Source organism: Leuciscus leuciscus (genome assembly GCF_965113295.1).
Source record: "Leuciscus leuciscus genome assembly, chromosome: 19".
Lineage (NCBI taxonomy): Eukaryota > Metazoa > Chordata > Actinopteri > Cypriniformes > Leuciscidae > Leuciscus > Leuciscus leuciscus.
In genome coordinates this window covers 20056879-20081220 of record NC_138743.1, presented here as the reverse complement: position 1 = coordinate 20081220, position 24342 = coordinate 20056879, and the positions used below count along the sequence as shown (strand labels likewise).

The 24342-nt window shown below is 37.8% G+C and overlaps 1 protein-coding gene across 2 annotated transcripts; it reads left to right on the top strand.

Annotated features, from left to right (window-relative positions):
- The first annotated feature begins 1158 nt into the window (after window positions 1-1158).
- Window positions 1159-20156, top strand: meis2b (Meis homeobox 2b). 2 transcript variants are annotated; one of them, XM_082146560.1, is made up of 14 exons: window positions 1159-1329; window positions 2828-3394; window positions 3530-3759; window positions 4137-4278; window positions 4513-4563; window positions 5036-5086; window positions 5196-5342; window positions 6967-7081; window positions 13029-13168; window positions 15027-15103; window positions 16766-16824; window positions 16920-17009; window positions 17131-17218; window positions 19124-20156. In XM_082146560.1, the coding sequence occupies exons 2-13, from the start codon at window positions 3377-3379 to the stop codon at window positions 17187-17189; spliced, it is 1179 nt and encodes a 392-aa protein (XP_082002686.1). In that variant the 5' UTR covers window positions 1159-1329; window positions 2828-3376; the 3' UTR covers window positions 17190-17218; window positions 19124-20156. The 2 variants fall into 2 exon arrangements, with proteins under 2 accessions (XP_082002686.1, XP_082002685.1); XM_082146559.1 differs by having other exon boundaries at window positions 1159-1398.
- Window positions 20157-24342: the final 4186 nt, after the last annotated feature.

Sequence of the window (24342 nt, the reverse complement as noted above, 5' to 3'; positions counted from 1 at the left end):
TACTCCCACAGCACTCCACACATTGCGATGTTTGTACAGGGCTGCTCCTGTACTCTCTTTCAGAAGACACACTGGATGCACACACACTGCAAACTGACAGTGCTCAATAAATTTCCTTCCACATATGCTGGAGTGTGAGATACAGGTCACTACATTGTCATCCCTTCCGGATACCTATTCTGAAGCGTGCATGCCCTGCATATATACATACACATATCAAATATGTACATATTTATCAGCAGCCACAAAGGAGGGAGAGAGTTTGGGCCACCCTCTTCACCCTGTCCTGACAACGCTAATGATGTTCAGGACAGCAGAGGATGGTGTCTGACTCTCTGCCAGGTTGCATGTGTGCTTCTTCCTTCTTTTTTTTTGGGGGGGGGGAGGGATTGTTGTTGTTGGCAGGAAGAATTGTGCAACCTGGTTTTTGAGGATGCACACAGGCTCTGACTATAGTAACTCATTACACTTTAAAGCAGGCTGGATGACAGCATGAATCAGTCAACATCTTCCATGCATACTGTAAGCGGGGAGCAAAAATACAAAGGAGGAGCGAAGTGAAAGAGAAAGGAGAGAGGAAATGAAGTCTGAGTGCCAAGAAATAATGTGCATCGGAAGAATTTAGCCTCGGGCATGGCGCGCTGAGCCCGTGTCGGTATCATTAGCGTATTTATAATTCAAATGTATGCCTTTAATAATTCACGCGCGCTGCTTTTCAAAAGAGGGGCGCGCGAGATTGTGTACAGACTGATGAAAGGAAGGAAGTTTCCCCATCTCTCCTGAAAAGTAAACAAACGACCTCATCATGCAATGCTCTCTCATCCTTTGCCTTGGAACATTTAAGTGCATATTTGCAATTATTTGGAAATCTTCAAGTGCTTTTTAAGTACGCGCAATGTTTATTTTGCTTTTTATGTGAGTGATATTTAGCCTATTTATTATACTGTGATCGTGTTTTAAATGTTTGTGTTGATGCATCACGCACTTGGGTGTATTTGCGTTCGTGATATTCATCACCAATATCGCATGTTGCTTTTTTGGTTAGGCTATGTTTGGTTTTCCATCGACAACGAGGCTTTGGTGAGAGAATTCAAATATGAACTCGTTCTCCTCTTGTTGTCTTTGCACGGTAGGTTTCAAAGACAGATGCACCACTAGGTGGTGATATAAGGTAAAATGATTTTGAAATTGATTGTTGCGCTGGAAAGCACAGCACATGTGAAACTGGAGCCCGTTCAGCGGCAGGTTTGCAGGACTTTCGCTGGATCTGAAGAACTAGAAGGAACGCACCGTGCGGCTCAGGCACACATCCTGACGGGTCAAGCAAAGGTCAATACTTTAGCAATTAGAGTGGATTATCATCATATCAACACGGGCGAAGAACATTGACCTTTAAAGGTAGTTTAATAACAGTGACAATTTCATACCAAATTTAGGATTTTTGTTAAGTGAAGATAACATATTCAAAGTAAAATATTATAATTCAAATAAATAATTGTTATTATTATAGTTGTATAACAGCCTATTTATTTTGTTCAATAATTGAAATCACTTAAAATGATATTACAGATGACGCTTAGCATAATGCCGTTAATCTAAAATAACATAAAATAATGTATTACTATGATGTCGCATTGCAGAAGTCCATATGATAATTTGTATGTTACTCTCGGCGTGTGTTTGTAGAAATGCCGCATCTAAATATGACTGTATATTTTCAGTATAATTCACTGAAGATCCTCGCAGCATCGCTTACACAAGAATTTGAAATTAATGTCTTTAGGCCAGAATTCATTCTTAAAATGACTGAATAAAACGGGGAACAATTGACAGAAATATAACAAATGTAACACATATAATATAACAAATGCAACAGCAATATAACAAATGAAATAAAAATAAAATTGGCTAAAATATTATGAAAAATAATGCTGTTTAGAATTTGGCAAAAAGTAACATTTATTGTTTATCACTGTGTTGCTCGATAGAATTGTATATTTAAATAAAAATAAATATCGTTTCAAAAATAATTTTGCCATTTTCTTAGTATATAGGCTTATTTTAAACTATAAATAAGAACTAGTTTATTATTATTATATTTTTAGAAAAAGAGCATATAAAATCCAAATGTAAATTGTCGACTGCAACGTAAATTAAATTGTTCTCTACATCAAATTAGTTTGTGTTTTCTTCCCATCCGATCTCGTTTACTGTATGCGTTTAAATATGATTATGATGGAATTGCAGAATTCCCTCAATGTCGTTTATGCGCAAAAGCGCTTGGAATAAAAGAATGGTGTATAACTGCACGGGTTTTTCTAGTTCCATACATTAACCATAGTTTCTTACAAAAAATAATGAAAACAACGTCAACATATAACATTAAACTGAACGCAAAAAAAGAACTTCAGACAGTTCTTTAACTACCATTGGAGAACAGGACAGCTTGATCTATTTACTGTACTTACAGAAGGACAGGAATAAAAAACAAAACAAAAAAAACGTAACTTTATAATATAAATGTAGCCTAATAACTTCATATATGACGAACACATATTGAACAACGAAGCAGTCCAAATGTATAGTTTGTGGTAAATATATTTTCAAAGGCTCAAATGCTGTGATGCTCAGCAATTTGTCGAAACAAGGTCCATTCCCAGTGCGACTCGGTGCACTGATCTGATTTTAGCACTTTTAAAAATAAAGACACTCCACCCCTAGTAACAAAACGCAGAGGATGGTGGTGCGTCATCCGCCCGCGTATCCAATGTGAACACTCGCTGGCTACTCGTGGTCATTGCGCTCTTCTTTCTCTTGCTTTATGTAGAGGTGTTGAGCTGGTAACACCCACCACGCTTCCCAGGCTCAGTCATCAGGGGTTCAGTCTCTTCAAGAGGAACCTGCTCCAGTCACCAACACAATCCCAGTCGAGGCAAAGCGTGGGTCGCAAAGAGGGACCATGAGATCCGGATAGTTTTTCCTTGCAGTGTTTGCGATGCCAGACACGAACATCCCAGAATTTGGAAAGATTCATCTGACTTCAGGAAGTCTTTGAAGGGTAAAGTGCATTAGATTGTCAGAAGGTTGAAGTGGAAGCAAATCTTTTTTTAGCCTATACTGTATCGTTTTTTATTTAAGTTTACATTCATCAAAGTGCAAAGTGAATTTATTTAGCAATACGGTCGAATTACTTAAACACCAAAGCGTCTGAAAAAGGAGCGATCAAAAACTCTTCACAGGACATGCTCTATCATCTCAACGGATTACCAACAGCTCAGTCCTCTTAAACCGGATGCACAAAAGGAATTAAATCACTCAAATTGCTTCCTCGTTGGATAAGATCACAATTTGCACTTAACATCAACAGAAGCGTCATATGCTGATGGCTCAACGGGTACGTTCTCTTACAAATCCACCGCGTAAAACAACTTAGCCTAAGTCGTAAAGTTTGCTTTTAATATTTGCATCAATATTAGGTAAACACATTTGTTATTTGAGTTGCCTATGATACGGTTTCTATCTGATGCAGTACGAAGACCTTGCCCACTATGGCGGCATGGATGGAGTTGGGGTTCCGACGTCGATGTACGGGGACCCGCACGCGCCTCGGCCCCTGCCGCAGGTTCACCATTTGAGTCACGGGCCACCGCCACATGCCAACCAACACTACGGGGCCCACGCACCGCACAGCATCATGCCCAGCAGCATGGGCTCGGCTGTCAACGACGCACTTAAAAGAGACAAGGACCAAATTTATGGGTACTTTATTATATAATTTCTTGCATGGCATATCTGCTAGTTAACACAATCTTTTTAGGCTATACCCGCGTTTGGCAGTGACATTTATTTCAGTCAGTAAATTACTTTGCACATATACGATCTTAATGTCTGCATATCGACATTTTCAAATAGTGTGCTGCATAATTACATTTTAAAATTAAGCTGTTTGTTTGTCATTATAAAAATTATAGAACGCTTTTATACACTATCTGATTTAGGGTACTGAGTGCCATTATGTGGCCGTCAAAGCAATGAAAGTAAAAACTCCAAAGCCGTATTACTGTCATCAGCACGATTGCTCAGTTATTGATATAGTGTTTTGATCTAAGCATGTAAATGTTTATTGAATCTTGAAGGCACCCGTTATTCCCGCTGCTGGCGCTGGTGTTTGAGAAGTGCGAGCTGGCCACATGCACACCGAGAGAGCCCGGAGTCGCTGGAGGAGATGTGTGCTCGTCCGATTCATTTAACGAGGACATCGCTGTGTTTGCCAAACAGGTAACTTTTAGATTGAAAAATACACATCTTTTTAAGGACTTAACGATTTCGGTAGTTCTAACTAAATGACAGTTTTGGGGAAATTGTAAATCATATGATTTTGTTTTATTTGCTATATATATATATATATATATATATATATATATATATATATATATATATATATATATATATATATGTATGTATGTATATTGTTTTGTAGTTCTAACAAACTTGTGAAATTTTTGTATACAGATTCGGGCAGAGAAGCCGTTATTTTCTTCTAATCCAGAGCTGGACAATTTGGTAAGTGTAAGATGCCGTTTCGCACAGCTTTTGTTTCAGGTATATTCGCTTCAGAGCGTTATATGCGAGGATTCTTTGAGGGAAAGAAAGGGAGCTTTAGTGATTTATGAGGCCGCGTGTTATCAGAGGGCGTGGGGGTCTTTGCCCTGGGCTCCCTCAAAGCATCGTCTCTGGAGGAACCTATTTACACTCCTGCTATTGTCATAACATTACAAAGCCAACACTATATCAGACGTGCGAAGTTTTTTATGTGAGTGTGATTTCTCGCGCGATTAGAATAACTAGAATATAATCGAATGTAATGTAGAATATACATTTATAGAATATAAATGTTTATTTATTTATTTATTTTATTATTAGAATAACCAAAGTTTATTATTGTTATTAGCCTATTATATTACTATTATTGTTATTTTTTTAAAGTTGTTATTTTGTTTTAAATATTTAATGCATTATTTTACTCTTTCCTTAGATGATTCAATCAATACAAGTATTACGATTCCATCTTTTAGAACTTGAAAAGGTATGTCAATTATTATTATACAATTTTTTTTTCAAAATTATTATAATATTATATTGTTGTAGTGATAAACAAATTGAATATTATTTATTTTTTTAATGTATTTTTTCAGGTGCACGAGCTTTGCGACAACTTTTGTCATCGGTATATTAGCTGTTTGAAGGGCAAAATGCCCATTGACCTGGTAATTGATGAACGGGATGGGTGCAAGTCCGACTTCGACGACCTCTCAGGATCCTCGACGAATCTCGCAGATCACGTGAGTTTTTAATTGGCTTTCTATGACATCATAAAACAGGGCAATTAGACAGCAGAGCTGTTTACAGTACAGGCTATTAGTTTCCAACAAAGGAAAGACTGAAAGTGCCATTTATTGTGTATCGTGTAAACTGGTGTAGAGAGTTAAAATTCTGTTTTCTGATTATTACTTTTTTACCAGAAAAAAACAAACAAAACAAAAAACATTTGTAGTGCCTCAGCCATGCATTTCCCATATCTTTTTTTCGTCCTCCTTTATTCATCTCCACAATGCATTTTAGTCATAAACACAGAGAGAGTAAGAGAGGTAATTACAGTTATATATGCTAATTTATTTAAAAAACATTATCTAAATCCATTTCTCTTTGCTCTAATATGAATCATTAAGACATTGCCCCAGGATATATCTTATTTTCGAAGAGGTATGATGATGATGATGAAGATCATGTTGATGAATCCCATCATGTTGGGTGCAGGTGTTGTTGAGGGTCAGGGTTTTCCCCCCACTGTCCACCCCTCCGTTAGCCCTAATGATCAACGTTACATTTGCACGTGAATGCGCTATTGTCTTTGAACTGATTGGATTGTTATTGTCAAGCAGGAGGGGAGTCTTTTTTCACTCAGAGACCAACAGTGTGTTCTTTACAGTTGTGCTTCCTATTATCAACGCACCACCCCCTGTCACAGGAACAAAACCACAGAATTAAGAAGAACGGGACATTCTGCCTCGCTCTGTTCCTTGTCAAAATGGGAAGGAGAGGTTATAGTCATAAACACAGAGAAAAACACGTTATAGCCTGTTATAGTTTTGTCTTTTATTACATGCTTCTATTTTCCATCGTGTAAAACGGTTGATGACTTTTCCCATCCACACGAGTCCTGTAAATAGATCCGTGGATGGTGAGGTCTAACCATCATACCTTCACTTGGTCAGCTGAAATTCATTTGACGAATATGTACCTTTGCACGGTTGACGATAACTGTAATCTTTTATTGATGCTCCTGTAATGTCTTATCGATTTACAAGTGTGCAGCGTGACACAAAACAATTTGAATTACGTGATGAAAGGAGACAGTGGCCTTCTGAAACGTTATTAACGGCACACACACACACACACACACATAAACACACAAACCCACAGACTGCTTTTGTACGTCCTAATGAGAAAACAGTGAAGGGTCTTATTCACACAGCTTTATTGTTGTAGGAGCTTATTCTGGCCTTTTCTTAGAGCTCTTTAGCTGATCACCATCAGGCAAACAGCTGACGCTAAGGGCCTGAAGAGGAACGGCTGCTGTTTGCCTTCATGTTGAGCCCGTATAAGTGCTTTATACCCTGTTTCGGATAAAAAGGGGACGCCGTTGGTTTTCCTCTGAGCATTTACGGTCAGACATCAGGAGAAGCAGTTACTCCATTCGTGGCTCCATAGGACTTGCATTTGTGTTTGTTTTGGATCGTGCGTTTCAGTTATCTTTAATTTGGTCGGACTAACTTTTCAGCACAGACATGGTGACTAGGCGCATTAAAAATCGCTGTTTAAAAAAATAGCATGTATATGTTGCTAGTGTGTGTAATGTGGCCTTCTTTTTTCACCCTTCGATATCTGGATGTTCCTGAACCTCAGAATCCAGCGTCCTGGAGAGACATGGACGACGCTCACTCTACTCCCTCAGTCGGCACCCCAGGACCCTCCAGCGGGGGACATGCCTCTCAGAGCGGAGACAACAGCAGTGAACTAGGTAGGAAAAACTGTCAGTTTTACTATTACGTCATAATGTGCTTTGTTGAAAAGACTCGTCTTAATTCATATTCCAAGCTTCGAGTAGTATTTTCACTGAGGTTGGATTTTAATTTGTTTTTACATCATACACTGAAAAAATGCAACTTAAAAGTGGTAACATCTAACAGTAAAAAAATAGTATTAAACATTGCTGAATCACCGTAATTTATACCAACAAAACTCAATTTTAATTGGTTGAAATAGCTCTTTTAGTAGGTTACCACTTTTTTTCCAGTATATATTGTACTTTGATTACAACATCTATGGTACTTTGTGGAATTGAAATTCATAATTTGTTAATGCGCGTGGCTGTAAACGGCATTTACTAATCAAAGTCATGTGTCATTGTTCGTGTCATCATTGCGATGGTTCACTGAGCTGGTTTTACGATTTAACTGTGGACACAGTAGGTGCTTAATGTTCTTGAAAGGTTAAGGGTCTAATTTAATTTACCAGATCTTCCATTTGCATGTCACTCTTTTTTTCTTAATTTATATTGCGATCTGCCACTTCATATTTATAGTCCCTTTTATTTCATTTTATTTATTTTTTGTGTGTGTAATTGCTTCAGTGAAAATAGCCTTCAGGGTTTCTCACCTCCTTTTAACCATCAGACATCAATGGCCTGACCATTATGCAGAACAATAGCAGGATGTTATACAAGACAAGAGAAACCAGAATCAAAAGCCAGTAGCCAGATTGTTATTCTCTGACAATTCGGCCTTAGTGTGACAATATAAAAGCTCTAAAAATGTGAAATGTTTGGCATAGCAGCAATGCCAGTAGTCTTTCTGCAGTGCAACTCTGTATAAAAGAGAGAAAAGCATTGGGTGGTGGCATTTTTCCCCACACAGGGCTTTTTTTAAACAACAGTGGGGGGACATCCAAGACCCACGGCCTTTTGACCCCAAAGAGCATGCATTGAAGAAGGGGAAGAGGAATGACCCCTGCCGGCCTGAAGGACAGAGCACTTCAAATACTAGTCACAATGGAGGGGTGATATCTGGGGTGATCAGAGGCTGAGGTTGGGTTAGAATCAGGGACATCTACCTGCTGCTCCTCCAGGAGCCACTTTGGATCAGTGTTCCTCCCTTTATCATTCAAGAGATCGGTAAAGCAAACACCTTTTTCCATTACAAGTGAATGGGGGGTCTTACGTCAGTCACCCAACTCCAGTCCAAAGGATTACTGGGCCTCTTCAAAGCACCTGTCTCTTGTAGGGGGTTCCCTTTGTTTGTTGCACATCAGTAGAAGTTGCTCCTGTTGGGGTAACCTTCAAGTAAGGTCCGAAGAAGTGCCCCTCGGTCCACAGTCCGAGTGGTTTTTAAGAACCGCTGACTCACCTCAGTGAGTTTGGGATGGTAGTGAGGGGTTTTTTCCACAGCTATCCTAAACATGTGCCTTGTTGGTGGGAATGCAGAGCCTAGGAATGTCCATCACAAAGGCCGAAAGGGAACAAAGGGAAGCTGCAGGACATTCCAGGCCAGTTGTTACCTCTAAGGTTGCTGAAAGACACAGGCTGAGACAGGATGTTTACATCTATATCTGAACCCTCAATGGAGGTGAAATCCCAGCATGAAGTGTAGTGGACCAACAACAAGTGTCAAGAGCTGATGCCTCCGCGTTTTTGTAGTTGTCAATACCACCCAACTGTGGTCCAATCCCATGTTCCTCCAGATCATATCATGGCCACGGGGGACAAGAGGATAAGAGCATCTAATCAATATGCTTTAAGCGAAACGATTAGCGAGAACAAAATCATCTGCGTCCGTCCAGTAATTATCCAGTCTGTTGCGTCCAGTAGTCAGAATTATGGCCCCTTCGGAGAAGTATAGTTCGTGATAGATTGAGGTCATGGCGAGCTCATTAAGCAAGCAAACTGGATTTATTCTGTGATGCGTGCGGGGTGGCAGTCATCAGACCCGGCTAGTTTGCGCCGGGCACCCTTTGTCTTCGGGACATTCATCTATCTCCAGTTCATCTAATTATCAGCATCAGAACAACGCAGAGCGTTTTTAGCTTTTGGACCTTGTCATCTCTTGGACGCTGAAGGTACCGTGATGTGACACGGCCGCCGTGAGGGTCGGCTTGAAGGATGTGGGAAAACCGGTTAAAAAAATTATACTTAGACTTGCCGTGTTTTATATGCATATGCTCATCATATCTAGCTTCAGAAGTTTTGCTTTATATGTACAAGTGAAAGTGTGGGGGGGGGGGGGGGGGGGGGGGGTTAGATTGAAGCTAGAAGCCTCTTCTCCATGTCTTAGGGTGCTGTTTTTCTCTAAACAGCCCGAGGGCTTACTCCAGCCTTCCTCCAGGCTGCTCCGGCCCCCCTCTGCGCTGCGCGTGCAGACTCCGGGGCCGGGGAGTGAGGTAGGGCTCAGGGAGCTGCAGCCTTTAAAGAGAGTGCAGTCGCACAGGCTGCATGGGCCAAGTTGCCAGGGAACAGTCAGAAGCGATTAGCGTCGGGTTGGATCAGCCCTCCGGCCTTCGTTTTCTGGAACAGGAGGAGAGAGGCTCGAGGAGAGGGGGGGGGAAGAGAGTGTTTGAGGCTTCCTTAGATGTAAGGATCTCACCCAGCTCTCTTTATCTATTGGTTTCCCCTTATCTTATCTTATCTTTTCTTTTCTTTTCTTTTCTTTTCTTTTCTTTTCTTTTCTTTTCTTTATATCTTATTCTATTTTTACATATTATTCCCTAAAATATACTTTTTATACTTTCAGAATCTGTTACTTTTCTTTTTCTTTCTTTTCTTTTTTCTTTTTCTTTATTCTTCTTTTCAATCTTTCTAGCACCTGAACATGTTTTGTAACACTGAAAATGTCACTTTTTCAGTATTTTTTAATCTTATTCTATTTTTACTTTTAGCCTTTTTCTTCCTTAAAGTCATCTGTTTTTTGATACTTTCAGAATAAGTTACTTTTTTATTCATTATCAGTTTTTTTCTAGCACCTTTTTGATATTTGATTTCATAAACATTTAAAAATCTCACCTATTTTTCAGTGCTGTGAAAAGTATACATTTTTATCGCATCTAACAAAAGTTTGTGTTTATATAATATATGTGTGTGTGTGTGTATGTACATATACATGTATTATATAAACACGTAAGATTTGACAGCACACATTTTTTATGTTCTTTTTACTACATTTAATTTTAGATTATTTCATTTCACCATTTTAATTTTCTTTCATATATTACTTTGTTCATTCTAACACCTTTTTGATATTTGATTTTCATAAAGACACTGAAAACTTCATCTATTTTCTTTCTTTTTTTTATGTCCCATTTTAAAGTTCAAATTTTAGTCTCTCTGACCTTTTAGATATTTGATAATTTTTTTATTTCATGTTATGCTTTTTCTTCCCTTTAAAATGTTTCAAAATATAAAATATAACTTTTATTTAACCTTTTTGATATTTGGTTTTCATGGACACACACACACACGCACACACACACACAACCAAAAATCCTCATGTTTTCTTTTCTATTTTTTCCCCTCTTTTCTCACTTTTTTTCCTTTTCTTTCATACCCTTTAAGAACATATTACTGTACTTTCTAATACTTTTTCTTCATATTCACATTGAAACCCTTAACTATCGGTGCCGGTTAAGACTGTGGTCAACATGTAAACTCCTGAAAGCATAATGAGAAGGAACAGCAGTCTGTGTTGTGTAGACAGACAGTGTGAGACCACTGCCCTGCCCTTGACTTGAATTTTGATTACAGCATCAGTCAGCCTGAAGTCCATCCACCACCCCCCTTCTTATATTCAAATGTCATTATTCATTATCTGAAATATTAATGGATGAATATGGCGCATACAGTCGCCTTTGATTGATGCATCCACAAAAACAAGGAGACACAGCAGGGCCAATCTTAAGAAAAGTAGGGTTCCTGTCCCGCCTCCGGGGAGGAGTCCCTCAGATACATTATTCACACACCCTCCGGGCAGGCTTTCAAGGCATCTCTACCCTCAGGGCAAGAAAAATAAGCATGACTGTTAAAAGTAAATCATCTTGCCTGATGCACAGTTAATGGAAGAGGGAAAGAGGGATGGAAAGAAAGAGAGAAAGGAGGGTGGGGAGGAGGACAAGACGGAAACCTTAGTTTAAAAGCGGCCTCCTGCCTGGCTCTGATCTTAAACTAGATTGGATGGTAATGGAATGAAAGCAAGCTTGATGTTATCAGAGAGCTCACAGTTCAAAAAGCATTGTTTTCTTGAGCATCAATTGAGCTTACAATATATGCCTCATTCACGTCATTCTGGAATGAGAATTACTGTAATTACCAGCTTCCGACTGGTAAAAAAAGCATATCATCAAACTGTATCATCAAACTGTATTATCAAATGTATCATCAAACTCTCAATTACAAGTTGGAAACTTGTAAGATTTTTATGAATGCTCCAAATTCTCTCATTTGACGTCATGTAAAACAAATAAAAAATAGCAGCCATCTCAATAGTTAAAAGTAGTTGAAGTAGTCATTTCAGCACATATTTCTCTTTGATTTGCCATTATTATTGCCAGTTTTCAAAAGCTCTTTGTTCTGAAACATTTTGCAAGAGTAAATAGGTGAGGTATTTTATATAAAAAATGTAATTAATGAAACATTATTTATGCAATTATATATATATATATATATATAATTGTGGAATTTGATCCAGCGGTATTTTATTCCCTGATAACAACTGGTAAAAACTGATAACACAAGCTCATCCAGGTAACCGAAGTCTTGCTAGGAAAGTTTTTTCTTTGTGTAAGTTTTATGCTTGGTGAGCTAATAAAATATTAAAACTCAAATCAATATTTTGTGTACAATTATTTAATTATGTCATCCGGGTATCTCAGACTTGCTGTCTTGTTTTATACAAACGCAGCTGCTACCATTTTGCGACGATTGTTCTGTACACTGTAATGGATTATAATATACAAACAGGTTTGATTTTAAAACAGTGTCATGTCAAATCAATATCTCTTATCCACATAATTATTAATGTGGCGAAATGGCATGTAATAAGTGGCATGACTGTACCGTATGCCTTAAATGTCCGTCTAGTTTGAACTTGCCGCTTGCTAGCAACTCCTTTCTCCACGGAAGCTTTGTGTTTAAAGACCTAATAAAATATTTCAACTCAAGCCAATATTTGTGTCTAATTATTTACTTATGTGGCAAGAAGCCATATAACAAGCGGGATAATGTACATCCCTATACACACACATTCACAGAAATGTAGTTCAAGGTGCTAAGACCGCTGTGGTCAAAGGTTCACTTCCCAGAGAATGCATGAACTTCAGTAAAAAAACTACAATAGCTGAAGTGTGTGTATGTAAATTAGTGGTTTAGCAACGTATGTACTTTCCCTGCACGGTAAACCAATTACCAACATAAATTCTGAAGTCGAATACGGTTTTCTCAACAACCACTAACAGGCGCTGCTTTATTTATGTTTTTCCCGAGTTTTTCGACTTTATTTTGAGTGCTAATGCAGATCAGATATTCTCTTTGCAGTGCCAAGTCTCCATTCCACATTCAAGCATGGAGCCTGGACATTCATTACCCCTTGTCAAAGACAGAACTCACATTGAATTAATAGCACTGGGGTTGGTGCAGAGCTTTCCTCGAGATCCCTGACATTGAGACAGCGAGAGGGAGCGGGAGAAATCTCGCTCTGTTGATTAGCGTTCCCTCTCACTGCATGGATACTTCTGCTCGCCGCGGTCCTTGTGTTACTGTTGCTAATCAAAACAAGCCCCCCTGCGTGACTCTTTCACATCGCGTTTGTGAGTGGCACTGGTGATTGGTCTGAATAAACAACTGAAGGTGATGTTTTATCTCATTAAAATGACTTTCTTCTTTTGCTTTTTCTCTCTCGCCCTGCTTTCACGCTGTTGTTTATCAGGAGATGGCTTGGATAACAGCTTGGCATCTCCGGGAACTGGGGACGAGGACGACCAGGACAAGAAACGGCAGAAGAAAAGAGGGATCTTTCCTAAAGTGGCGACCAACATCATGCGGGCGTGGCTCTTCCAGCATCTTACGGTAACACTCGCTCAGATGTCCTTGTCGGAAATCGGAAGTCTGCGTAAAAATGGGCCAGATTGTTTGACGTGTCTCTTGGCGAATTAGTTTAATCCCACTGTTTTCAGCTCAGCGGCCTGCATCCAAACTGCATTAAAACTAGCAGGGTGTGTTATTATCTGTCTCTCGGCCCTCCCATCCATTTTGCTTGTCAAAACCGAGGGTCGTATTCGCCTCGGGGTGAGTACGTTCCAGCAAAACTTGCTGGTTTAGGGCTGATTTGTGGCATTCTTAACCCTCTTGAATCACTGCACATTTTCACCGGTCCACCTCCTTAAATTCCCACAATTCTCCTGCGTCTTCCTGTTTTCCATTCTCTTTCAGAATTCCTGCACTTTCTAAGAGCTACACAGGTCTCGTACACATAGTAATCCTTTCCCTTTTACCCACCTTTAGAGTTTAGAGATAAAAAGGAGAGCCTAATTGAATTATCCTCTCTCTGTTCCCAGCTCCTTTTCAGAGCAATTTGTGAAGCAAAAGTGTTTCCCATTGCAGGATGTGTCCTCTGACAAAAAAAAAAGTGTTAGAGGGGACTTTGGCCTCTGAATGGCCTCCATTGCAACACCCAGGCGATCATGCATTCATTTGGGGTCGGGGCTGAATGAAAGCTGCTGGATTACGTTTTGTCGGGTTCTACTTTGAGCCAGTGTGCGGCGTTTGAGGTGGGGGGGCTCTTACATATGGTCTAAGCCTCCATCTTTTGTGACCTATTCAGAGGTCCACGATAAAGACCCCCTGTGCTGACAATCTTAAAGAAAGGTGGAACATTAAGATTCAGTGGAACATTACAGTTATAACTGTTAGTTTCACTGGAATGAGATAGAGAGATCTCCTTTGGCATGCAAATTGGGACAAGGAGGGGGCTTCTAGACATAAGTGCAATTCATGCAAATATGAGCGATTCTATGAAAGCGAGCTTGTCGGCTAGCTTCGTCATTTTAACAAGTAGGTTCCTTTAGAAGGAACTTTAGCGAACAATCCCTGCGCAACCTGCCGAGAGCTTTTTGATAAGAGTTTAAAGATGGATCCCAGAGCCCAGCTTGCATTCGGCCGTCACTGGCTTGTGTAGAAAGGGGGCAGGGCTTACAGTCATTCATCACCACAATGACAGCTAGCAAGCCAGGAGGTGAGCAGGGAAATCTCCGTCAGTGTGTGAGAGAGAGAGAGCGAGACATGGAACAGGACTCATCCCTCACCGGTGACCACGGGAGGTGAGGCCATGACAGTGCCAAAATTGGTGCACACCCACGACCCAGGACTGTCTATACATTCACCCCTGCCTGCCATCTGCTGCCCTCCCTCTGCACTCACAGCGAGAGCAAGAAGATCAGGGGCCAGGGGCCACCGCGGGGCCACCAAGGGCCAAGCCCTATTCAACCCTAAACAAAACTCTCCATTGTCTCTCTTTCACACCCACTCGATCATTTGTCAAGTAATGTCAAATAATGTCAAACAAAACCACGAGCGCTCAGCCAATAAGACGCAGGGAAATTCTCCAACTCAGGGCTGCATATGGGAAGTCTATCATACATAATGATGTAATTTCCTGAAAGAGTCATATGGGATCCACGTTTTTTGCCCGGAGTCTCACATTTGGTGCTTGAAGTCATTAGTCATTTAAACAGATTGTTTTTTAAGAAAAAGTAAGGCACTTTTGATTTGCTTTATTAATGGAGACTGCAAGGAGAAATACACAACTCTAAAAAATGAAGACATTTACATGTTCCATTCATTATTGCTTTATGGATCATCGGACAGCAATGTAACTGCAGAGGTTTCTTACACATTCATCTATTTTTTCTTTTTTTTTGTCTTGCAGCACCCCTACCCATCTGAAGAGCAGAAGAAGCAGCTAGCACAGGACACAGGCCTCACCATCTTACAAGTGAATAACTGGTGAGTAACCTTTGACCTTTGACTTTTGACTTGCCAGATTGACCTCTCAGCACTTAGAAGTCAGGGTTGGGGATCTCTGTAACATTTCCATTTCAAGTCCGGTGATCCTGATTTCTCACACTATTATTAGGATGGTGTTCAAAGACCCTATGAGACAATTAAAAGTAAGAATAGGAGCAATGATGGGGTTTGCCAAGGTCTCCAAGGGGCTTTATAGAAAAGTTGTCAAATGTTATGTTAGGATTCCGGAATGCTGTTCGGTCACCAGAGTTCCCCTGAATGTTTTTTTTTTTTTTTTTCAGGAACCATCTTGCTTATAATAGATGTTATTGGATTACACAAATGTGATACTCATTTGAGAATGTGAAAAGGAAGTGTATGTATGATATTAGTATGTAATGATAGATTGCCAATAGGGACCAAATTTATTTATTTTTAAATAAAAAAGTTAAAAAAAAAATTATATATATATATATATATATATATATATATATATATATATATATATATATATATATATATATATATATATATATATGTATGTATGTATGTATATATATATATATAAGTTTTAAGCTAAGTTTATATATATATATATATATATATAGAGAGAGAGAGAGAGAGAGAGAGAGAGAGAGAGAGAGAGAGAGAGAGAGAGAGAGAGAGAGAGATTTATAAAACAAATACTTCAAAATTAAGTTTTAAATTTAGACTTTTTCCTCTTTCATGATAAAAAATATGTATTATTAAAATACTGAAGATTTCAATTAGACTCTACTTTAATTTACCATACATACTTTAATAAAATTCCAACAAAAGCTTTTTTTTTATTTTATTAATAGTAATAAAGCAGACAAGTTTTTGTATAATAAAAAACTGATGAATATTAAGTATTATCATTCCTATATATATAGGCTATATAGAAAATTGACATTTAAGATTTGTACCATACACTAACATGTGTTTACCACGACCAAATAAGGTGTTCACAAACATTTGGCTAAGACTCATTGTCTATGAGTAATTCCTTCCCCCATTGCATGTCAGGGGCATTTCCTACCTCTCTGTTACGGGCTGCTGAAGCATATTAGTGTCTGAAAAGCAGTTAGGCTAATCATACCCTCAGGCTGCCAGGCCAATGCTATATCAATTGAATATTTATTGAGCAATGACCCCTTTACTTGATTCACTAATATATTGCAGCAAGAAGCGCAATTAAAGCAAGTCTTAAAAACAGAGATTAACTTTAGAGTGCTGAGGAAAGGAAAAACAGACCACAAATCAAATAAATCTATTTGTTTTTATTGTCCTCAACTATAAAATTCACCATTAAATGGAATGTTTCTCAAAACGTAATTTGTAAAAGGTGTTAAAATCTCTTTATTAAGAAAACCTCAGCTTGTTTACATTATAAATTAGAGAATTTCTTTGGTCTGGCGCTTAAACAGTGCATTAGCTTTTTTTTTTTTTTTTTTGTGGACTCCTGACAGGTCCATTAACCCAAAGGCCCAGGAGAAATCGCACTGCATTAAGGAATATTTTGCAGTAAATCATAGCAAAGAGCTCACAGTAGTAAAAGTCCTGAGTGTTTAAATAAGAGTAAAATATACTGTGTGCGGTTAGTAATATAAATAGATTTAGTAAATGTCTTCTCTTTGACAGGTTTATCAATGCTCGGAGAAGAATCGTGCAGCCCATGATTGATCAGTCTAACAGAGCAGGTAAAGTGCAGGTTTATTTTCTACAATCTTTACTATCACCACATAAGCAGTGTGTGCATACATCACATATATATACTGTGTCTTTGTGTGTTTAGTAAGTCAAGGATCCGCTTACAGCCCTGATGGTCAGCCAATGGGTGGCTTTGTGTTAGACGGCCAACAACACATGGGTCTTCGGCCTGGCGGTAAGAAGCGCTTTGATAATAATTGCGCATAACTCACGTTTAGTGCTGTTATAAAAAAAATCTTCCTGCACATTTGCATGTGTTTTTATTGGTTTCTTAATTTTGTTTCTCTGTCTCACAGGTCCCATGGGAGGTATGGGAATGAACATGGGTATGGATGGACAGTGGCACTACATGTAAACGCCTCCCCTGCTTCCCAAATCATAAACGTAAGGAAACGCTTTGGTACTTAGAACATCCCCTCTCTTTCTCCTTTCACTCGGCGTGCGAAATCTGATTATGGTGGCAATTCTCTCTCCAACGACGACGACGTCCCCCCCCTCACGCGCACGCACTCGCGCACCTTCCTTCCCCGGCTCCATCTTCGCTGCCTGTCTCTGACAGTCCACAAATCAAGACGTATCGCTCGCCGCGGGCGGCCTGGCATGGAGAATTTTATTTAATACCCACACTGTGCTGCCCAATGAGCCCCTCCATAATGACACTTACCTTGATTAATAGAGCTCTTTATATGTAAATAGGCACCGCATCCAGTTCTGCAATCGTGCCAACACAGCCCTTTCCTCTCAAATAACAACCTCATCCTCTGCTAATGAAGGGAGAGGAGAGGGGAGGCGAGCGGAGGTTAACACCCCCCACCGAAACCACAGACACATAGAGATATCACGAGCTCCGGCTCGCAGGAGCCAGATACACGCAGACTAAATAATTTCCAGACTATTTAATCCTACCTTTTTTTGATTGAATTATCATCGAGTCGTTACTGTAATTGCGTCATTTAGAGGAATGTTTCCCCGTCCTTAATTCGCTCTGGTTAAACACCATATGCTGGCGGATCGTTGGGATCATTATGAAGATCTGTTTTCCTGCATAAAGCGGATAGAGACACGTTTATGATCGTAGAGGCAGGTGTATGTTTATTTAAGAGAATTTTCAGAGTTGGGTGCAAGTTAAGTTTAATTGAGAGCATTTGTGGTGTAATGTTAATTACCACAAAAAAATACTTTGATTTCTTAAAAAAAAAGCACAAAAAAAAAGAAAAAGAAAGAATTTAATTGAAGTGAATTTGCCCTGAAATCTGAAGTTTATAATTTTATAGAAACACTTATATTCATTTGTTCTGTTAAAACTTGTGTATTATTTGAGGTGTAAAGCTGATTAAATACACTGTTAAAAATTATTTGATCAATAAGTCAACATATGTTTTTTCCATTACTTTAACTCATCAAAGTAATTTAACAAGTTTCAATTTATTTTTTTAAGCCGATTTAACTAGGCAGGATATCAAAAAATGAGTTGGTAACACTTTGTAATGTTCTCATTTGTTAACATTAGTATTGTATTGAAAAATACAAATTGTTACAGTATTTATTAATGTTAGTTAATAAAAATCCATACACTATTTTTAAGTACAATCAACTTGTATTTTTGTCATTTCAACTGAAATGACATTAAACTGACTTAACAATTTGTTGAATCTTGTATAACATAAAAACAAGTTGAAAATTGCTTAACTTATTTTGATGAGTTAAAGCAACGTAAAAACGTGTTGTCATAGCATAGCTGCAGCTGTTCATTGTTTTGTTCATTATTGTTAACAAATACAACATTTGATTTTAATAATTAAAATTAAAATTAACATGAACTATGATTAGTAAAAGCTGTAACATTGTTCATTCTTATTTCATTTTAACTAATGAAACCTTATTGTATGTTATTGTGTTAATGAGTTGAAATGACTTGTACAGCCAATTCGATTATAACATTTGTTTTTAATTTGAATTAGGGGAAAATGTTGGTCATTTGGGGTTTTTAGACGTTGCGTTGTAAAATTGGATATAACTTTACTTACTTTTTTCACACTAAATTCATGTTAACTTGCATATTGTTTGCATTTTGTGGCTACTGTATCGTATAATGAAAACGTATTTTGAAGTTTATGCTTTCACTTCCATTATATGAGATCCAGATTTTGCTTATTTTTTAGACTAAACATTTTTTTTCTGGTAATCAACATGTGCCCAGAATATTTCTGCAATGTATTTTTTTTGTTTCACAGTGTGGATGTGGGTGAATAAATCTCTCAATATTGTTTTTCCCCCTCTGTGCTCTAGGTTTTGATGGTGGCCTCAGGAATAGTCCCAGAGCTGGCCAGAGGCATGAGGAGTCACGTCATCACATTCGTCCTCACCTGATCCTCTTTTCACGAGAACCTCCCAAATCTCCCACAGACCCCCTCATCATCTGGCCATCAGATCTCCAGCCAAAGGACCTTCCAAAGGAGCACCACCTTAACAAAAACAGACTTGAAGCATTTGTGCCAAAAGAGAGACTTCTGAAAAGACAATTGGGAGATCTTTTCTTTTTAAATTATTTATTTATTCTTGTTATACCGTCAAGAAGCACGGGGACCACACCATTTTGTGCACTTTTGCTCAACCGTAGAGTGGCCGCCCCAGACGCGAATATCCCATACCTCCTCACGCACAAGTGCACACGTTCATATTAAATGTGGAATATAGTAAAAGATGCTAAAAGCCCTCAAGAACTGAAATGTGAGTGTATGATGAGTTTTTGTTTGTTTTTTCTTTTGGGAAATGTTCAATGTTTGGGTTTGTGTCATTGACAATAGATTTAGACCTTTGCTTCCTCAAAGTTTGAGGGAAATGAAATCACTCGAAGGGATCACACATCTGACACAAATTCCAGTATCTGAAACCACAAAGTCTTCCCCACATGAAGTGTTTTGGAAAGCATCACTGAGGAAATGAGTTGTGCGTTTATTTGTTGAATTGGTGAGCAACAGTGCTCTGGTAAGGCTAAGTATGCCTGGAGGAGTTTTTAAACCACTAGAGATGTTCCATTGTACATAATTATGTAAATGTTATTTGTAAAACACATCAATGTGAAATAGGCATTCAGTCGAGATCCTTTAAAATTGGACATGGGACATTGTTGTACATTTTGGGTCCGTTCTCGCTCTTGCTTTTCTCTATGGAAAAAGTCGATTATATGTTTGTTGATGTACTGCTATGTTTGATCGATCCTGTCGCTCTGTCCATTTTTTTTTCTTTTTTTTTTTTTCTTTTAGGAGTCTTTTAAAGCAGTACAGTATTTCTACACAGTCAAAAGTCGAATTCTTGTAATAAATGCTTCATTTTCAAAATGTTACCTAAATCTCTTGCTTTGAATGTTGTCGTGTTATTCCATGCTTTGAATCGATATTGACGCGACTTGCAGTTAAAATTAATTTAGGCTATAAATAGGCCTAGGCCTACTTATAGACATACCTATTTTTATTTATTTTTATTTTTTATTTTTTTTATATAAAATGCAACTGTGCTGCAATTTATTTAAATAATCATTAAAAGAAAGAAGAACAAAAAAAGAAAAGAAAGTAAACGCAAACGAAACTGGCCGTTACAAAAATCGGTAACTATTTTGCAGTGTCCTTGTTACACATGTTACATGTAGTAACTTAACAACTATAAATTATGCATAATTACATGCAACAAACCCCAGTCCTAACCCTTTAGTAAGTATGTGTTTTATTTTTACTCAGTAGGCTACTTAAATGTATAATTTCACTGTAACACGGACACCTTGAAATAAAGTGTAAACCAAAAATCATTTTAAACGTGCAGATATCAAACAACTATAAACAGAGATGACTACAAACTAATAAAAAAAAATAAAAAAAAATTATGTCTACTGAAAAGGGCATCAGAAAGTGTAAAATGATCATTTGATAACCGTATAGTTTCCCTAAAATCATTTAAGTGTGTGCAGGGGTCTTTTGTAAAATGTTTGAGGCAATCTGTGAAGAAATAAATCACATTAATTCAATATTTCCAAAGCAGGCGACTGGACGGCGTGTAATTTTTCAGAAACACAAACCCCGCGCGCTTCTTCAATCTCCAGCATCTTTTAAACGCAATTTCACGGTGACATTTTCAAATGGCTTTTCTCATGCTGTTTGATATCTTAGCTAAGACTGCTCCTACAGACGTTTCTTTTGCTTATTTCGACCTCCAGTTTGTGTTACTCTAGCCTGCAGTACTGGTGAGAAAATGCTGTGGTTTGGTGGTCATTTATCAATGTCAGCTGCGTAACGATCTCACTGCAGTATTGATGAGGAGAATTGCGCGGCTGGAGGAGAAGCCACAGGCACAACAATACCTGCAATAACCCTTGCGTTTCATCCCATTCCTTTCGATAATGGAATTATTTTAATAAGACCTTCCAATCCGTTTTGTGTCTCGTTCCTTTCATTTATTATATTTTTACTACTTTTTATTTGATTTCGACTTCTGAACATATCAACAAAAGCTATGCTATGTTTGAAAATAAAAGCCTAGTTTTACTGCACAATTCGTTCAAGACCACATAAAAAATATATATACAGGTATTTCTGTGTGTTACAATAGGAAACAAGTAGGCCTACGATGCCTGTGACTGTTCATGTTTTGCGAATCGGGATTATAAAATGAGTTTAACCTCATAAAGCGTTAACTTTCTATTAAACAAAACGTTGTATATATATATATATATATATATATATATATATATATATATATATATATATATATATATATATATATATATGGGAAATGGGGAAATAATAATAAATAAATATAATAAAAAATAGCTAAATAACATATTTAGCTGCATTTAAAAAATGCATTCCAACATAGTCGAGCAAAACATTCTTTAGTGTTACGTTGTGCGTTTCTGTAACATAAAACCACACATCTACAAAATAAAAACAAGTTTAAAGCTGCATTATTATCTCGAGCACAGCCAGTGTTGATACAGATAACTCAAATGCTGAGTGTGTGTATGTTGGTCAGAGATAAATTCGTTGTGAAAGCTGCCGGAAACAAGAGCACAGCTTAATGAAATATGGGTCATCCTTCCCACACTGAGCAACATCACGTAAAAAGAAAGATACAACATGAAATAGAGCAAACACAATCCACACCATGCTAATAATATTTATTTACCGCGTAAAAGGAGACGCCTATGGCAGGCCGTTTTGACTTGTATTCATTCCCAGGATATGAATTCTTGATATCAACTATTTAATTTTCACTAGTTAAAATGTTAATTCTTGATATCAGGAATTAGATTTCTACTAACAATGGCGATTTTTTTTATATCAGGAATAAGCCTACATTTCCACTAGTAAAAAATTGTAATCTTTGATATCAACAATGACATCACCACTTGCAGAAATACAAATTCTTGATATCCCAAATTTAAATTCAACTACACTGTAAAAATTACAAGATAAATAAGTTATGACAACATGTGTTTTTACATTGCTTTAACTCATCAAAATAAGTTAAGCAATCTTAAACTTTTTTTTATAAGTTACACAAGATTCAACTCATTGTTTTTAAGTCAGTTTAATGTAATTTAAGTTGAAATGACTTAAACATCTAAGTTGATTGTTCTTAAAAATTTAAGGCAGCAACGTTTTTTGCTGTTGTTGTTTTACAGTTTGGTAAAAACTATAATTCTTGATGTCTGTAATTGTATTTTCACTAGTTAAATGTCACCATAGGCCGCCATTCAAATTTAATTGTCGATATCAAAAATTGATTTCTGACTAATTGAAATTCCAATTTCACACATCAGAAGTACAATTCTTACTAGTAAAAATCATACTGTTTGATATCAATAATTACATGTTTTAATTTCCACATAATTTCCTTAATTTTATTTAATAATCTCCTGGAATGAATAAAAGTCAAAATGGCTTGGCATATCCATTCCATTATAAAATGTATAATAGTGTGTGGGAAAACTCTGTTGTGAAACGGCATAAAAAGTTACAATCATAGGCCTAATTAATAAATAATGAAATAAATTAAGATATTAAAAAAAGTAATAAAAAAAAAAAAAGTAAAAAAAAACGTTTCCTTAGGGTTTTCTGGCTAGCTTCCCACTGATTTGGATCCATGTCTTGCTGTAAAAACTAAACTGAAGTGAATCTTATGAATGAAACAAAAGAGATAGCCTCTTATAGTGTGTCCTCATGACATAAATGAATCACAACTGGTGCAACTAGGTGCAATAACTTCTTAAACCATGAAATCAATCTATTACAAAATTATTGCAATTATGATTTTATGAATCAGCCTGTCATGGCAGTAGCAATTCTGTACAGCCCTCCTCATTTCGACAATACAGCTTAGACCTCACTTAGCCAAGGACCCGTCCAGACCAACTGTATCCAACTTGTCAAACACAATTTCTATTGTGTATATCTCCTCTCTCTGGATTTCTAGAGTGGTCGTGTTGAGAACCTGGTCCACGTGAGGAGATGTTTATCCCCTGGTTACAGAACAGTCAGAGGGATTGGTGTTTAAATTTGAGGCCAAAGGAAATTAGGTGGGGAGGCCTCTCTTCAGCTTTATTTACAGCGGCGCGTGTGCCAAGAGGTCAGGGGTCAAAGTTGAGAACGGGGCCAGCGGGAGAGCTATCTTGCTTCTAACACTGATTGTTCCACATGCCTGGAGTTCTGTGCATTCTCTCTCTTTCAAGTCCTGGGAAGCTGATCGACGTTAAACCGCTCCCTATATGATGAGCAAAACCAGGTCTTCTCACGTTCAAGAAGAAAAACAGACTAAGCTTTTTGCGGACTGAAGGATGTGAGCTGGCGACAAATGGCTAAATAACACCATAGCGTCATTAAAATTATGTCATTTATGATGTCTGCCGATCAGAAACCCCATTAAATTCATTGCACCAGGGCGAACAAGCCATAAAGTGAAGTGTCCCCCAGAAAAAAGGAAAAGAAAAAAAAAAAGTCAGATTGTGGATCGTACGCTACAGAGGGTCCCCAGCTGTGGAGAGCTGAAGGATTTTCACTTTTATTAAGATCAGAAGGAACTCAATTTGGACAGTCATGCTGGACAGTGGACCTCAACCATCGGCCAGATGCGGGGGAATTAAAGTGACACATGTCGGTCCAGGTTTTTTTCACCTGACAACTTTATCTCCACTTTTCCTTCTTGGATCTGACAGCCTCGCACACTGCAGCTAGTGTATGTTGTGCTTTTATTTCAGCCATTTTGATGTTTATTTTGAACTTTGTTTTGTTGTAGTGTAGATGATTTTGTTCAAAAACACACTATTCAAAAATGTGGGGCCAGTTATGTACATATATTGAAGGAAATTAATACTTTTATTCAGCAAGGATGTGACAGTAAAGACATAGATCATTTTGCAAAACATTTCTATTTCAAATAAATGTTGTTTTATTCATCAAATAATCTTGAAAAAAAATATCATGGTTTTCACAGATATATTAAGCAACACAACAATA

Excerpts from the sequence above, each read along its gene's own strand:
- meis2b (XM_082146560.1), top strand. Across the intron at positions 4,279-4,512 it reads TCGCTGTGTTTGCCAAACAG|ATTCGGGCAGAGAAGCCGTT; the intron begins GTAACTTTTAGA and ends TTTTGTATACAG. Across the intron at positions 5,087-5,195 it reads ATCTTTTAGAACTTGAAAAG|GTGCACGAGCTTTGCGACAA; the intron begins GTATGTCAATTA and ends GTATTTTTTCAG.